The sequence below is a fragment of the Poecilia latipinna genome, unplaced genomic scaffold (genome assembly GCF_001443285.1).
Source record: "Poecilia latipinna isolate Pla-1442-1.1 unplaced genomic scaffold, P_latipinna-1.0 Scaffold222, whole genome shotgun sequence".
Lineage (NCBI taxonomy): Eukaryota > Metazoa > Chordata > Actinopteri > Cyprinodontiformes > Poeciliidae > Poecilia > Poecilia latipinna.
The window spans coordinates 21,402-39,707 of record NW_015112838.1 but is presented as its reverse complement, the minus strand read 5'-3'; the positions used below and the strand labels follow the sequence as shown (position 1 = coordinate 39,707).

At 39.1% G+C, this 18,306-nt stretch overlaps 1 protein-coding gene across 4 annotated transcripts in view; it reads left to right on the top strand.

Moving 5' to 3' along the window:
• Nucleotides 1–3,672, top strand: part of LOC106947083 (neuroligin-3-like) — a 70,606-nt gene extending 66,934 nt beyond the window's left edge. For all 4 annotated transcript variants that reach the window (XM_015031872.1, XM_015031874.1, XM_015031873.1 and 1 more), the window contains one exon: nt 3,491–3,672. In XM_015031872.1, the coding sequence (XP_014887358.1) occupies nt 3,491–3,657 (167 nt within the window). In that variant the 3' untranslated portion in view covers nt 3,658–3,672. The remainder of the gene's footprint in view (nt 1–3,490) is intronic.
• The last annotated feature ends 14,634 nt before the right edge of the window (nt 3,673–18,306 follow it).

Genomic DNA, 18,306 nt, shown 5'->3' with positions numbered 1-18,306 from the left:
GCTGTCTGGAAGTTTTTTTTTGTAATCTATGAGATTTTTTGTAATCTCATAAAAACATTTTTAAATAACTGGAAAAGGACGTAAAATTTTCGCAGTTTTAGAACCACAACTTTTTAAAACCCAGGCGTACCCTGATACCGCTAAACAGCCAATGTATATATGTACATCACTCTGTGCATTAATTAATTTATCTCTCCTTTTTTTCAGCCAAAGCTTGGTACTGAATCTTGATGCTAATAATAAAATGAATTAATGTAACGATGTGCTTACCTTGACTCAGGATACTTTCTGCTCAAAACAGCTACGTCACCTTGTTCAGCAGATTTGGCCATACAGAAGAACACCACTATAAGTGATCAAAATGAAATAATACTTTTTTTTTTCTGTAAAGCAGATGTGACTGGGAAACCTACCCTCCACCCCCCTCCAAAAACAAAACAAAACAAAAAAAACAACAAAAAATGTCTTATCTTATTTTCTCTGCAAAGCAACAATTTAGGTGAGATCCTGTATACGTGTATATATTCCTCTTAGAACAAAATCAAATATTTGGATCATATCTGTGACACTTCCCATGTCAGATCGACTTAGTAAATAGATTAGAATAAGTGGAAACGTCTCCAAACGGAGACCCAATGTGAACCAACAAAAGAGGTGACTGATAACATTGACACGACTAATCTCTCTTTTTTTTCTTCTTATTTCTGCTCCCTGTTCCTTCTACCTCTCTGCCATCCTCTTTGTATCTGTGGGCCTTTTGTTTGATTAGCTTGTGGAGAACACCGTCCTGCTGCTCCCTCGTTCCTCCTCACCTCATCTCTCGGTTCTTTCTCCCCTCTCTGACTGCAGTTTTAATGCTTTTTCTCACCTCATGGATCCACCTCCCTCCCTGCCCCTCTCCTTCTCTCTCCTCCTCCACTTGTCTCAGATAAGTGTGTCCAGAGAAGTGTCAGCTATAAATCACATTTCACCGTGTAGCCTTCTCAGATACCAGCAAGATAGAGGTAGCCATAAATAAGTCCACATCATATACAAGTTACTGCTTTGCTTTTAATCCTAACAGAGCCACAAATAACCCAGGGGATAGTAAAATAAGGAAGGGAGAAAACAAGATTTAGCCCTGCAATGCTCAAGGAAAAAAAAAAAAATGCTTCCCTCCATAAAGCATTTCTGCAGTTGTCTGAAATTAGCAGAGGAGACGGGGGGTTGTATAATGATCAGGAGTGCTTGAAGATTGATTCAGGCTATTCTGAACAAGATAGCTGAGGATTTTGGTTTTCTGTAACCAGAGCAACCGGAATACAATGCCATTCGATTTAAATCTGAGTCATTCCTCCTTTCTTTCTTTTTTTTTTTTTACTGTTCTCCTTTTTTCAATTTCCTTCTTTTCTGGCTGTCTTTTTTATTCTGCTCTCCTTCTGTCTTCATCACTCTGCCCTCCTACCCCTTCTCATTCTCACCACTGCAAAAAAAAAAAAAAAAAAAAGGGGGGAGGGTTGGAAACCGAAATGGAGGGAAGGCAGGGGAGAAACAGGGGGAGAGACCGTGAGTCAAAGTGATACAAAGTGGGAGGGGAAGAGGGGCGGAGGCAAGAAGCTACACCGAAACGTTGGGGGTAGAAGGAGTGAAAATGAGAGTTACTTGTCTTGTCTCCCAGCTCCAGTTAGCCGGTCAGTAATTCAAGTCTGTTCCTTAGACAGAGGCTTTTTTTCTCCTGCTCCTCCCCTGGATGTGCTGTGTCTTTCTGGCTTGACTGTCACCCCAGTTGGGTATCAGAACCTCCGCTTTGGAAGCAAAACAAACAACCGTTACCAAAAGATGAAGCAGAAAATGGAGCTTGCCCTCATATGTCCAGACAGGAACTATGCAAACAATTTGCCGTTACGTTTTGGGACTGTGTAAAAAAAAAAAAAAAAAAGGAGGTGCAAGATAGCTGTGTGTAATGAGCTTATGTGTTTTCCCCCCATCACTGTCAGGCCAGATTAGCCTTCTCCTTGCTTAGGAGATTTGTCAGAGGACCTATCTCTTTATTCCCCCTAATGGTTTTCTGTATGTTTATATAAAGTAGTGGCTCTGCTCCTGCAAGGTAGCCGGATACAAGCTAATAGTTTGCCATATATATAGTGCTTTGCAAAAGTATTAATATAACTTCAACTTTTTCTCATTTTGGAATTTTATGACCACAAACATTCAGAAGAGTGTGACCTGCATTTGTCTTTAGACTCTGGAGCAAAACAATCAACTGTAATTAGATCTTTAAGTCTATTTGGACAAGTTTCAACCATCATTGCACATTGAGAGATACATTTAGTCAATTCTACTTGCAAAATACCCCGAGCTCAGTTGGATTGAATGGACATTGTTTATAACAATATACTTTCTGGTCTTGCTATTTGATTTAGGTCTGGTCTTTGAGCAAGCCTTTCTTAATCGTGAATATATTTAGATCTACCATATTTTTCGGACTATAAGCCGCTACTTTTTTCCCCACGCTTTGAACCATGCAGCTTGTAGCCCGGTGTGGCTTTTCTGTGGATTTTTCTTCAACCGCCAGGGGGCGCTTGAGCAGGAAGTGAATCATTGGAAGTCAAAATTGGAAATCAAAGAAGAAAGTGCTAATTTTCATTTAGAACAAGCACATGCTAACAGCAGGTACAACGGAGAAATTTCTTCAAACTCAAATGATTCCGCTTTTAAGTTGAGGGCTATTGATCTGACAGTAAAGGAGGGAAATAGAGCCGCTGCAAGTAAACTCTGCATGAACGAATCCATAGGAGGGCTGCGTCCTTAATAAATCCAGCAGATTTATTAAAACGGAGAGTGGTGGAGATACCAGCGGCTTATATATGTATGTTTCCATCCTCACCCCCACCCCCCCAAAAAATATATATATATTGTAGGCGCGGCTTATAGTGAGGTGCGCTCTATAGTTCGGAAAATATGGTAATTTACTTCATTGTAACTACGGTACTATGTTTTGGGGTCAATGTGCTGCTTGAAGATGAATCTCTACCACAGTCTCAAATCTTCTCCAGCTTTCCAAAGGGTTTCTTTGTGGACCACTCTGAGTCTGACTCAGTTGATCTTCATCTCTGTTCGGCTTCCTGCATAAAGCAAAGGCGTCTGTCTCCACAGCATGATGCCGAGTCCACCATGTTTCATCGTCTCTTCAGGGTAGTCTTGCGTCATTTGCTCCAGAAGTAGCATTTTGCAAAGCACTATACAAGCATGTATACGGATGTATAGCGACAGAGTTCAACTCAAGTGAGCTTAATTTGTTTTTCTTAGAGCAGAAACGGTGGAGAAATATTGCACCAGTTCCCATTAGCGGGCCAGCAGGCTGCACCGTTTGATTCCAGCTGGTATCTGGGAGGGGGTTGTCAGTTTGTTTGTTTGTGCCCACCATGTGCTGTATCTGAATCTGAGCTGACCCTTTGACCGCGGCGGGCGGATGACTATGTGAATATGTTAATGATGGCCGCTCTTGCAGACATACGAGATACCGGGGCCAAGCCTGTGATGGTCTACATCCACGGAGGATCCTACATGGAGGGGACTGGCAACATGATTGATGGGAGCGTCCTGGCCAGCTACGGAAACGTCATCGTTATCACTCTCAACTATCGGGTTGGAGTCCTCGGTAAGCATACTTTCTAATGTTTTTTTTTTTTTTTTTTTTTTTTTTTTGTTTTTCCTTTTTCTTCAAGGGCATTTTTCTGGGGCATCTTTATAGGGCATCTGGGTGTAATGAGCGCTGCTGATTGCCTCACACACTCTAAATGAGGCCTAATGAAAAACACAAGCGCAACTGTAAAAAATATGGACTGTCCTTTATGCTCCGTGTTGATGTGGTGCTTGCATGCAGTCTGGTTGTGGATCAAATTGCTGTAATTGAGTCGGCTGAGTGTGGGTTTGTTGTTGTGGCTGGGATTTGGAATAAATTAGGAAATTATTGTAATGAGACAGAGAAATGATGAGATGGGTGTGATGCAGGGGAGACAGAGGAGAGAAAAAGGGTTTGTTAGTGGTAAGAGAGGATCTTCCTGAGTTGCAGTCGGTTGCAGACAAACTCACACCGATGAATCCCCTTTCAGACACTTGTGTGTGTGTGTGTGTGTGTGTGTGTGTGTGTGTGTGTGCGTGTGTGTGTGTAGGTGTGTGTGTGTATGTCTGTGTGGTCTGAGGAGGGCAGAGAGAAAAAAAAGCGTGCGAGAGAGAGAGAGAGAGAGACGGTGAAAGAGAGCGACTGAGAGCTCCATGGAAACAGCTAAAGCAGCACAAAATGGAGTTTGTTAGTGCACAACCCAAGCTTTGTACCTTTTCCATCCATCTCTGGGACAGAATTGATCTCCATCCACGTATATTTTTCACATTTAAAGTGGTTATAGACAAACCGTTTGAATGGAAAATCAAATCTCCCTGCTGTTTGCTTGTTGAAATATTGCCTCAGATTTCACCTAATTTGTTGCTGGCTGTTAATATAAAGTGTGTCGGTCGTCGCTATGTTCTCTTTAAATAGACTGGAAGTCTTGTGAGAACACCAAAGAGCCTATTTGTTTGTCTACTTTTCGGTACTGTCACATTTTCCGGGGGTTTCCCAGTTACTCAGCCTTTACAGTGAATATCAAGTTATTCATCACCATGCTAAAAGAAATAGTGTGAAATTATTGAAGTAATGTTTTGATGAAACATTATAATCAGATGTTATTTACTTTCAACGGATAACTCTCATAGTATATTCACTGATTATAAATTATTTGGGCAGCTTTTACAGTCTTAAAAGAAATTCAGTCTCATTTTTAATTATTTTTTTTTTGCGAATTATGCAAGTATCGTTATGTAAACATCATCACAGTTGCATTGGCACAGATTTCTGCACAGAGAAGCAATGACTTTAAACAGGAGATGGAGATAAGAGGTGAAATAATTACTTTGAAAAGAAAAAGTGTTTTTTTTTTTTTTTTTTTGTCAGACTAACTCCCTGATTAAAAAAAACCAAAAAACAAAAATGACCTTCACGAAAGTATAAATGCCATTAGTGGCTTTGGAAACCTACACATGCTTTACCTGTTTATTTATGTAAATTGTGCTAAAAAGCATAAACTACACCTGACCAAGACTCCTGTATAATGTTTGCTATGGTGGTAAAAGAAACCATAATGTGAAATTTAACAGAGTGCATAAAATAAGTAGATTTAACACGATCAGTGACATTAAAAGTTGCGATATGAAGGCTCAGCTTTTATTATTGAGCTTCTGAATTAAGAATTTAGTGTTGCTCTATTCATTTTTCTATAGAAACCCCACAAACTAAACCAGCTGTCATCCTATGTGCTTATAGCTTCGCCTCATTACACTTTGCAAAACAACACAGTATACTGCATAACCCTATAAATCTGCAAATCACAGGATATCAGCTGAACCACTGTGAAATAATTATGAACTATAAGCAACTTACAATCTTAAATAACTTTACAATCCTTAACTAAGACACTTTGAACTCGGCAACCTGTATGGTAGCCAAGCTCTGGTTCTAATCGTTCCTTCAATATCTTGAAGAATCTGGAATATTCTGGATTTTTAAAACATTTTTTTCAGTTTCTGAGTCTGTTACAAGATAGAAGAGTGATAAGTATTCTGGTGTATTGCTTATTGTATTGTCTAAAAGGCAAATAAGAATTTCTAAATAAGATTTTTATACATGTATTATTTCTATGTCATTGTCTACAGTTGTGTGTCACACATTTTATAGTTTATATTCTTTTTAAAAGCATTGTAAAAAAAATACTTTTTTCATTTAATATGTAATCATCAGCATGTCTGATTTAATCACTTCATTTATAGTTTAATTTGCTACAAGTGTAATTCTTAAAAAAAAAGAATAAACTGGAATCATTATCATTTTAAATATTTGCAATCAAAATCATAGTTGCTGACTTCTGTAATGGAAAACAGACAATGTTAATCTGTACCTTACACTATTGTTCAAAATACTCATGCTTTATTAGGCTCGTCTGTTTTTGACTAAAGATAATTACAGTTGTAACAATGATTCCTTTAAAGGGCCAGCGCTCTCTGAACTGACACATAAACTTTTCATCGGTAGCAATTTATTTTCTGGAAACAAGCCGCGATATGGGATACCTCTACTTCTTCTGTTCAAAGAGCAGACTGCCTCAGCCTTCAGCACGGAGGGCTGAACATGTGAGTAGCAGGAGGGTGACGGAGGAGTGCTGCTTTATCCTTCAGGACATTGAGATGATTGCTGTGGGTGAATCACAGAAGCACAGCTACATTCATCCCGAGACTCTCTTTTTGATGGAGATGAGAGCGCTACGGCCTATCGATTTTGTCATCAGGACTCCTCGCCTTGAATACGCTGTGTTTTCCTCTGTCATTTTTGTGGAGTATCCTTTTGAGCGTTGTAATCAGCCTTCAGGGTGGGAAGGTAGTCAGGCTGAGCATGCTGCCTCCTGCTCCTGCCACTGCTTTAAAGCTGAGCACATAAGCCTAATACAGATTCATGACCATATTTCTTTCATGGCACTTCAATTATGAGTCAGATGTTTCCTCTCCCGCCGCCACGTTTCACCAAATGTCATTCTACGAGCCTGCGCGCCCTGCCGACAAACACCACATACAAATTCTAGCAGCACGCCCGCACAAGCACACAACGCGCTACGTCTCACATCATCTAACACACTGCAGACACAGTCAGTGAGACGAAACGAGAACAAGCCAGGCGCAGACGCGCACAAACGCACACTGTTTGCACGCGCCGAAGTGCACGGGAAAACAGACGCGTTCGCAGGCACAGATACAGTTTACAAAGCAGCTCTTGTGGCGAGCTCCCCAACCGCTATTCTGACCAATGAGCGAAGACGAAGCGATGCATGTAGTTGAGTGATAATGTCCACCGCTGTAGCATGGTCAGATAATCTCCCCACGGTAAAGCGTTAAAGCTTTATTACAGGCACGCTCATATAAACCAAATAAAACCGAGGCCAGAGAGAAATAAGACCATGATGGGCCAATTAACACTAAGCTGTGTGAAGATATTTAGTCATGAAAACTGCAACAGCATGAGAAACGGGGATTTCATCTTTTCGGCCGTGTGTGTATAAGGTGTGGCTGCAGTTTTAGAAAAAATAATCTACATCAAACAGCATTAGTTAAGCGTGATGAAGTGTTTGTTTTGGACGCGAGCGTAATATCAGGTCATCTGACGTCTAGATTAATGTAATTCCTTAAGCTTTGCTTCATTTTATTACATGTCAGTGGTTTTTACACAGAGGAAGTGATTTATCCGAGAAAACGGGCTAAATCCACAAATAGATAAATATCACAGTGTGACGATGTATTTAATTAGGCATCTTCAAGGGAATAGGAAACAGCAGAGCAGAGAAGATGATGGGTTTTAGTCAGAGCATCTCAAACCAGACTTTCTGACATTATTATAGCTCTCACACCATCGCCTTGCAATCTGGCTGTCTCATTAATAATGCAGCAAACACCTTTGAAATCCACATAACATACTGAATATTTAACACAACTCGCAGAAACAATAGATCCAAAACTCTCCGATAGACCCTCCCTTACAAGCTCGTTAAAGCGTTATAAGGTGGAGACTGAAAAAATTAAATTTTATCAGCAAAAGCAAACACTGGTAAACATAATTATTGCATGTATTTTGGTCTCTTGCAGCTGTTTCAGATTACCTTCACTATTTTTTTTTGGTGTCATTTAGGCGATATATTCTCTTGCTCACATGGAGCAAAATTATAGATTTTTTTTTTCTCTGTTATAAATTGAAGGCTTTGTTGGGTGCTTTGCTATGGATTTGACTGCAAACTGCACAAACTTGCACACACCCTCACACACACACATACAATACAGACACGTACAGAGTTCGTTTTTTTTTTTGTTTGTTTGTTTGTTTTTTTACCAGGAACAAGGAACATGGTCACGTTTGTTAGGAAGCTAGGTGGAGTTAAACACAGGGCCATCTATTTGAGGCATTCGAAGACTTGACACAAGGGAACAGGGACCCTGAACACATATTCTCATTGCACAATGCCCCAGTCAAAGTTCAGATGTAATTAAAAATATTGCTGTTTACAAATGATCTTCATTCAGTCTGACTGAACTCTGGTTGTGCACACTTATTTAAAAAATGGTCTCGAGATCTAAAAATCGGAGTCTCTAAGACTTGAGGAGGAGAGATGGTTGTACAAATAAGTAAAATAGGGGTTGCTGCGTACAAATGCAAGCGTATTTGCTCCAGCATTATGTGCTGCCATCCAAGTTTTGTATTTGGAGGGCATTTTAGCTCAGGTGCTGCACATTGAAATAACTGTTGCTCAGTGAGTTGTGCAGCATAGCTTTAGATTAAGATGTACTGTAAGTCCAATTTTTGGAAGAGATTTAAAATGAGCCGTAAGGCGTCGGCAGCAGGGAAAACAAACATATCTGGAAAGAAAGTTAATTTTAGGTGAAATCCTTAGAAAAGCTGAATATTGCGGCAAGACATGCAGACACGTTTCAGGGAATCTGATCTGTTGAATCTCCATGTTCCAATTAAAGAGGAGACTTGGAAGTTTCTATTGGAGCGCCATCAGCCCCTCCTTCCTGCAGCTCTTCGCCCCTGTGCTGCTGTAATGGTAATTATTGCTTCAAAGGCTGGACTGGAATTTTTTTTTTTTTTTTTTCCCTCAGCCTTCCCCCCAACCCCCCAACCCGTCCCTCGTTTGCAAACTTTCATATTTCAACCTGTTAAGATGAATGAGAATTCATTTCAGATCTTATCTTTAATTAGTTATTGACCCATCGCAGAATGATTATCACCGGATGAATTATCGAGTGTAGAGTTTTACACCATTCAGAGTGTCCTCTTACCGCTTGTCGAACTGCGCTCGGGTCAGGGCCTCGAGGTGGAGGGTTTGTTTACCAAAGACAAACAGTGTTTGGATTTCTGCTCATTGATCTGTGTGTGTGTGTGTGTGTGTGTGTGTATATGTGTGTGGATATGAGATTGTGCTTCTGTGTGTGCGTATGAGAGACAGAGAGGGAAAGGGAAAAAAAAAAAGAGAGAAGACATTGCGGTTGTGTGTGCGTGTTTGGTCACATGCACTGGATGCACGTGTGCACGAGCCTCATTGCAGCTCTCTTCTAATGATGTGTAATGAGTCCCAGTCAGGGGGGAGTATCTTGTATCACTGCTCTTTACAAATATAATTACTCACTGGCTCTCCAGAGCATGTCAATTTTTCAGTCCATTGGGGGGAGAGGGGCAAAAACTTGGAGGTGGTGTGTGTGTGTGTGTGTGTGTGTGTGTGTGTGTGTGGGAGTATGTGGGAGGTTGGAGGTGTTGGCGCTTAATTACTAGTTTCCAAATGCATTAGAAATTAACAAAAGCTGCCTGGCTTGCCAAAAGCCAAGGTGAGACTCTTCAGTGCAGCCAAGTGCCGTAAATAGGAGAATGGTCAAGTACAGGGCATACTTTGTAGAGTACATCCACCTCTGACGGGGATTATTTTATGACCTTTGATGTTTATCTGTCATGTCGTGCTGATCGCAGCCTTTTTATGGACAAGCCATCCACAGTGTGGACCGTCACCTCGGTCCACTCAAAGTTATTCGACCCCTCCAAAGAAGTACTTTCCAGAACGAATGTTAATAACCCCCTGCGTATGGACGAAACCGTGAAAGCAGCAGCGCAGGTGGCTGCATTTCCTGTTGTTTAGCATGATTCCAGCTTCTCCCTTTGTCGCGTTCCTCTCTTTGCAGTTGCGACTGTCGGTAATTCAGGCAGGGATTTCGGGGGAGCAGAGGATATTTGCAGCTATGTGTGAACAATAATGTGGAGCAAAATGTAGTCTACCACCCAAGTTTGTGGAGTTGTTTTCACCAGCGAATGACAGCGCAGCTCCTCTGAGAGTTGAGCAGCGCGCAGTGTGCTTCTGACCTCCTGACCCCGGCACTGTAGTCTGCTGTACAATCTTCCAGGCTGAGCTATGAAAGCATTTGCTCCCATTTTTGCTGCCTCATTGGTGTTCTTAAATGATAGATTTTTATTCTCACTGCAGTAAAATTTAAGGATACCATCTAGTGGAGTCATTTATTTAATTTTTTCCCTCGCCAATAGAAGTCCATGTATATTTAGAGCACAGCTGGGCAATGAAGTACGGATTTCCTCAGTAGGACTTAACACAAAGTGTTTGAAAAGCTCACCAAAGAAATATAGCAAATTCTGCTTTGTATCACCGGGGGAAGAACAAGAATCAAGCTGATGAGCAGACATCAGTAAATGCTATGGCAGATTTGCAGCATTGCAGCAGAGACTTTGAAGCATCTGAAGTTGCAGCGGGCTCCATGATGCACTGTGAATACATCTTAATCGCAATAATAATCACAGTTATCATCACAGTTTCCAGATTTGAGACCAAGATTGTAAAGATGGGGAAGTGTGGAGACATTGTGATTATAAAAATGAAGTAGAGTATTAATGTGTGTTATTCGCCAAAATCGCCACCGCATTATCCGACAATGATGCTGCTGTTTGTTTTTTTAATAATGCTGTCTTGGCCAAAATGAGCTACATCCATATCGCAAAGCGTTTCAAATGTAATATTTTTTTTTTTTGTTTGTTTGTTTATTTTATATGCAAAAAGAGTGCAAAGCAGTAGATCCCCAGCCTTTACATGGGTTATAGTGGCCACAATGCCAATATGCACAGAGGATATTACAAATTCACACCAGACAAAAGGTTCAACGAAGTGTTTTCTTGCTACTGCTATTGCCGTTTCTATATTTACCAATCAGATTCTAAGCTTATGATATTATAATACCTTGGTTCAACCTTATTTATGTGACTCTAACCTCCAACTCATGATCCAAGCTTCTATAAATGGCAAACTGTGATCTTCTTCAGAACTGTAGCTCTGTTTCAAATCTGTTTATATTTTTTTCTTGGAAATATTTACCATAGTATTGGTTTCTTTGAATATTTGACTTTTGATTAATGCCATATTCTGCTGCATGCAGTTTGATTTCAAGTTTTCTATTTCACTATTGCTGAGTATAAATATTTCTTCTAACTTTTTCCCCTCTGGTTTTCACTGGAACGACGGTGATGCTATGGGCAAAACTGCAAGTGTCTGACTCTGTGTTTCGACTGGCAGGACGGGGCTCATCAGATATCTCTATACGTCTCCTTGGCGACCACTTTTGGCAGAAGGAGCAGATGATACAGCAGGAAACATTGGTGGAACTTGAAAATCATCTTAATGGAATTCATCGACTGGATCTTTGATATTGAAACCCGGCCGATCCAGCCCGCCCTGATCCTCTTCTAAAACCCCTTCTTTTTTTTCCCGTTTCCAATTTTTTTTTTTTTTTTTTTTTTGTCCCCTGAAATTCCGCCAGAATTCTCACATAGAGATAAAATGTTTTCCTAAAGCTATCGAGAATAAGAACTTACCTCTGAAGGAACAACTGCACTAAATAATGCAAAAAAAAAAAAAAAAACAGAGAGAGGAATGAACAGAAAAAACACAAATGTTTGTACCAAAAAGAACATCGATGAGTTCTTTTACTGTATTGTTCTCCTTCAAATTGTATTGCAATCCCTTCCTGCATTTCTGATAAAAAGACAAACAAATCATACTAAATACATAATGTATTTTACTAAGTAAATCAAATATTTGAAATGACAATCTGACTTACTGCAAAGGAACAGTCCATCTGACCACCCCATTCCAGGCAAGGCTTAACCAACTTAAACTCTTTCCATAAATTATGTATCCTTCCAGGTTCAGGTTATTTTGTTTATTGACTGACATACGAGTGCAGCGCAATACAAATTCTTAAAAGTAGGCAAAAGGGGAGAGGGAAGCAAAGGTTGAGTGAGTTTTCTTGTTCCTTTTTTTTTCTTATCAGTAGCAAAGCTGGAATGGATATTTACTTGTTTTCATTGCCATTTGGATAAATTCATCCAAATTAAGATGAGAACAAAACATTTATTCATCCTATTAATGTCAGGGAGTGAGGGATTGAAGTAATGGTTTTTCATGCTCCAGTCTGCGGCAGCTTGTTGATGTCTCTCTCCCACAAATCACAGCCAGGAAATTAACTCTTAGGCTGTTCTTGCAAGACACACTGTTACAAACGTCTGGCTCGTCAAGACGGGGCCAAGAATGGGGCCAATTGTTTCTCACTGCTTGGCTTTTTTTTTTTACTGTCCCCGAGAAGATGTTTCTTGTCTGTAGCATAAAACCCAAGCGTGGTATTGATTATGCATGAAAGAGAAAGGTGCTAAGTGGCACAGAGCTTTGGAAAATGAGGGAACGTCTGCAGCCAGACAGGTTTTTCACAGCAGCATGCACCCTTTTCTTTTTGTCTCACAATTTTGTTAGAAAGTCCCACTAAACATCGACACTTATAATCTTATGAGCTTTGGATGGATTGTGTATTATTCGTACTTTGTTGAAATATAAGTTTAAGCACAGCAGGTGGCGACTGGCAAAACCGTTGTGATATTTTAGATGTTTCAGTTTGGTGAGTCACTGAAGCTGCTTCTCTGTGTGAAAATCCGTCTGTATTGTGGCACTTTGTGTTTTTAACGTGCAGCCTTTTAAGTCTTAGGTGATGCAGTGAAAGATGTACACCAATAGCCGCTCAAATGGACTTTACTGAAGAGGAGGGGGGAAAAAATGAAACGAGGAATAAAATGCACGTCATGCTAAACTAAAATTATGTAATTCAGGTGTTTCACACTGGGTGGCACAAAGCGGTAACTCCAAAACAGAACTTCAGAAAGATGTGTTGCTCGCAGGGCTGCGAAATCACGCTCATTCTGCACCGAAGGTTGACGCATGTGCTCCTGTTGCTGCTGACAATTACACTCCCCCCACACGGAGCAGCTCTGTGATTGTCCGCCGGTCCGTTGCGGACATTGTTGAAATGTTGTTCTTTGGATTTCGCAGTGACGTTCAGCACATGCCAGTCAAGGAATGCTTTCTGCTGCCGGTCAAATCGCTGGCGTACAATGCACGGTTTACCGCATCTTCTACAACCCCGTAAGTGTTTGTGAAAAACAGACAAGACCTTCTAATGGAGATGAATGAGCCGGGGCGGACTGGGGCAGAACCGTCTAAAGCCGCACCCGTGGAGAAGTGAGCTTATACTGTAGCTTTCCTGCAATAATTAGACCCTAAAATGAGACAGAGGCATGTAGAAAGGAGCTTCAGTGTATGTCGTCTAAAATTGATCTGTTAGATTATAACACTTTTTTTGCATTAAATCTGTCAACATTTACCATTGACCGTTATTTTCACTTTGTTTCTAGTTTGTTTTATAGGAAGTATTCAAAGTATAGTAGGCTATATGAGCTTTTAATTAGTGTGTAGCGTAGTAATTGTCTTATAAGAAAAATCCAAAGCAAATATTCAAATGGAAAACTGATACAAATTGTGCTTTTGTTTCAGAAAAATGTTGAAAGGATTTTTTTTTTATTCACGGGGAAAAAAAATTGTGTTTAACTAAAATAAGTTTGCAATAATTTTATTATAATAACTAATAGACTGGAGCACTTGTCTCCAGTCGCCTGGGTTGTTCACATTCAGCTGAATTGTCATTTAAATCTTGGCTGGAGGCTTTCTGTGCACAACAGGAGGCAGCATTAGTTTAAATGCTCCTCCACTCTGGAGCTTCCTATAACTGTGATGTACAAAGGTTGTTGGCGCTAATAAAATCGGGACTAAAACAATTTTGATTCTGCAAATAGTGGTGGCAGAAAGTTTCTTTCACCAATTTATCTGTGATTACCTGTTGGTTTCACAGAATCTGTTTTTGTGTCATAATAATTTTAAAGCAGTAACGTTTATGATGTTCTCTGTGTTTTTTATTTAGTTCCCTTTTAGTACAGTACTAGTGGATAAATTAGGATTATAAAAATACATCCGACTCACAATATGAGAGCGCTTCACAGGCAGGAGGAGAGATCTTAACATTTTTGGTTTATATGAAAAACCCCCCTTTTTTCACACACACAGATTAAAGGCTTTATAAATTGCAACATCTGTTATAATGAATCGAATCGGTGTAAAACATTACAGCCACTATTTGCACATTGTGGTGTGTAGTTTGACCATTTAAAATGGTCATGATGCCCAAAAAGCATAAAACTGTTCACATTAGAACAAAGACTTGAGAAAACGTAAAAAAAAAAAAAAGAAAAAGAAACATTCTGCCAGCAAGTTGTTTGTACCTTATCTGTCAGTGTGTGTTTTTTCAACAGAGTTGCATTGCCTCACAAATGGCAGGGCAGCAACACAAACATTTCCTCTTCGACTTCAAAATCAGAGTCTCAAACGTATGTAAATGTGTCGAGCTTAATGCACTGAAATTCAGGGCTCCTTTTAATAGCTCACACTTATTTCACCAATCAAAGTTTCGCGTTGACAGCAACTGAATGGAGCTTTCCAAGGCAGACTTTCCTTTAATGAAAAAATACTGTGGCAATGTTATATCATGATATCTAATGACACCCCCTAGTTCTTTTACTGAATTTTGAATGATTTTCACTCCAGTATGACATTTCACAGTTCATAACAATGTTCTTCATTTCTACTGTTCAAGATTACGTTTCTTCGTATCTTCTTATCACTGCACAGTTAAAAAAAAAACAACAACAGCAAAACGACCAACTTCGGACCTGCTTCCATAAAACTGACCCCTTCATTCACGGTTCGCCACTTCAGCCTCTCACCCCCTTATGTACGGCTTCCCCTGAGTGGCTCACTTAAGGCACATGATAAAGACATACAGTATCTTCTCTAAATAGTTCATTTATTTGTAAATATTTATTAATTAAATCCAATATGAGGCACCTATTAGAAAGTCTCAGTCGTAGGTTTTGGTGATGGAGAATAAAGAGTTATTTGGTCTAGCTATTATTTAAATAAATATGGTTTTGGAGGAAAATGCATGCATAATGACTCATTTAAATGTGGGTAAACTGTTTCAGCAGAGATTCTGTTTGCTTTGTAAGCCACTTTATAAGCACAAATCTGAACCTCGTGCCTGTTTTCTGAATTGGGAGCATGTGCAAACTCATATTTGCTATCATGGGTTTACTGTTCTCATGTTCTTATTATAATGAAATATTCCTTGAGCCCTGGAGGCAGAAAACATTAGTCTTCATAGCAAGTTAACGCTTCAGCTATTTTGGTGGATGTAGACACTTCTGGTTGCACATTTACTAAAAATTATTGATGTATCAAACTATGTAATTTTTTTTTTTTTTTTTTTTTTTACAATTTTAAAGTTAGATTGCATTCCAGCTGTTTCATTGCATAAACTTCAATAACCTTTGGTGCTACAAATTCAAATCCAATCATTCTGCTGCTTCTACTCCACTAAAAGACAACACCGTGGCATAAAAACAGAGGATGGCTTTTATGTAAACCTGTCACTGGTGATACAGTATATTTGTCACAGAGTTTAAAACTGACAGGGGTCGTTTATCACGCCTGCTCCTGCAAAACAAGATGAGGCGATCGATTTAAAATATGGCCAGGTAACGGCAGTTTACATATTGGATGTCATGGGTTCATTCTTTTTTTTTTTTCAAGTGACAATCACCACATGACTATTTGTTAGCTTTCAGCTTGTTTTCCGTTTGTCTCATTGGGTACCTCTACACTCAGCAAGACAGCAAAACTCAAAACAGTAGGGATCTTCAAATGACAAAATGGATATTTTGTCATTTATTTGAGAAAATATCTAAAACATGGCTCTTACTAATACAGTGGTGTGTGGTATACCTGCAGTATTTAAAATGATCTTTCCTGTTTTAACTATCAGCTGAGTGTCAGCGTTAGACAATTGTACAACTTGTGCATACCGAATTAATGCGCTTCATCTTACTTGAATTAAAACATTGCTTTTATTTCAGTTGAGATTTTGGTGGTGCGTTGTAATTAAGAGTTTGTCCTCCCCCTTCATCCTGGAACAAATGGAAACAAGAACAGAGCTCATTATATTTCATAAGCATGACATTTTTGGAAAACCGTGACATTAAGAAATTAATGTCTATGGTACAGAAGGGCTTTTCACTATGCAAAGCAAAACTCGGCTGTAGCACTGTCCAGAGATGAAAACACGTTTAGATGATTGTAGTACTTTCACCAAAGCCGCAAATATGCATTACAGAGACATCAGAGAGCCAACCGACAATTGCTTTCATCTGGTCAAGGGGTCCTTCAGAGCATCTCCTGTAAAAATGGAGCACTTCAGTCAAAGATGGCAATATGAAATGCAAAGATGGAGCGGCGGTTCACCGAGGGAAAATGTCAGGCTTGTGTCAGTGTTTGTGAATGAGAAGGTTTATTGCTGGAAGTTTGACCTTTACTGTTTGGTGATTGAGGACGTGCTTTGTGAAGACCGCTTGCGGTCGAGAGAAAACCTCATATTGTTACAGTGCAAAAACGCACCACAATCTGAGTTAGATTGTCTTGATGATTTTACGCTGCCTTGCAAATGAATTCACATCAACTAAGCTATGATTGCACAAAGAAACATTTAGCACGCATTTATATTCTGCCCTCTGACACCTTTGAGCGGAGAGAGGCTAACATTTTTGACCATTCCTTTTTGCAAAACAGATCAAGCGTTGTTAGACTGGAAGCATCTGAACATCCAGCAGATTCCCAACTAGATTCATTTGTGGACTTTGACACACTTACTATGGTGTATTTAAGTACTTCCATTGCACCATTAGCTGTTCATTTACGGTTGATTTCCTTTGGCAGGGAACTGTTGCCACAATCTCAAATATTCAACCTCTTGCTTGTATAAAGCTCCATCCTTCTTTTTATTAATGCCTAGGGAGACAGCTTCTAGCAGCTCCTCTTACTCTGCTGAAGAAAAGCATCACCAAATCATTATTTGAAGGTTTTGGTTATTGGGGGTTAATTGTTAAGCAATTCATCACGAATGATACCTCAGCTTTCTTGGTCACACATACAATATGATGGTGCTGCAAGAACATTTTATTTTTTATTTCTTACTGGCCAAAAAAGAAATCCTGTTACTGATGTCTTGTCTTGTTAGCTAAAAATGCCAAATTAACAACAGGTGTATAGGTGTGTAGTCGTAGTGTTGCCTACAGCAATGACAATATTCTTCCAGCTCTGACTTTTTTTTTTTTAGGTCAAAGCTATAAAACCTTCACAAATAGAGTTTTTGTGTGAATACTTGGCCTTTCTTATTGCTTTCGGAGCCAGATGCCCTTTTAAGAGTTGTATTAATACATCAGAGGATTTATTCACACCAACTGCTCCTTTTGTGTGACCTCCAATATTTCGGATTGTTTGGGTTGGTTTTATAGTCTAGCTCATAAAAAATAATCTCAGTTACCGGTGGATGTGAATTGAAGGTCCGTTCTTCTTTAAATGTACAGCAGCAAAATGTGTGAATTGCATTAACTGCTTTGGAACATGTTGCTGTACAGGCAAGCACAGAATTGGCTTTCAAAGATACAGGGAAATCCATTAAGACAGTCATATGAAGGTTGCAATAAACTTGGGATGGGGGTTGAGGGTCACTGGCTAGCATGGCACCAACTCTAGATGTACAGTCAGAGAAACACTGAAATCGTTTTAATCAAAACATATTCAAGTTGCAATCAAAGTCCAGATCCAAGTTGATATTTTCTGTCTGATTACATATTTCTCTTATGAATTAAACCAGCTATTATGATTTAATATCAAACAGTTGCTAAGTACTTGAGTAGTTTTTTTTTTTTTTTTTTTTTTTTACCAAATACTTTTTTTTATGAAAGCAAACAATGTTGTTTTATTAAAATATTATTTAATCTATTCAACTATGTGTTGTTTGGAAAATATTTTATTTTTCTTAATATTTTAAAAACCTTTTATCAGTAAAATTTTGACATTTTCTTAATCTGCATCAACAGCCTGTGCTGGGTGTTCTTTTAAATTGAATTTTATTCATGAATTGTGGTCTGCGTAGAATATTTATGAGGACTGCAAATGGCTGGTCCATGATATGAAAAATAATGAGATACTATCTCATTATTTTGAGATAATGTATTTATTTTTTAACTTAAGATAGTGGCGGAGATGGGCTTCCATACTTTTTAGACATCTTGCTGTAAAACTTTAGGATCAATTAAATTAAGAAATTTAAGACTAGCAAAATGGCAGAGCAATAAAATATTACCACATAAAGCTACATATTTTTTAAAGTGCAATCAGTAATGCTTTTATAACAAATTTATGTCAG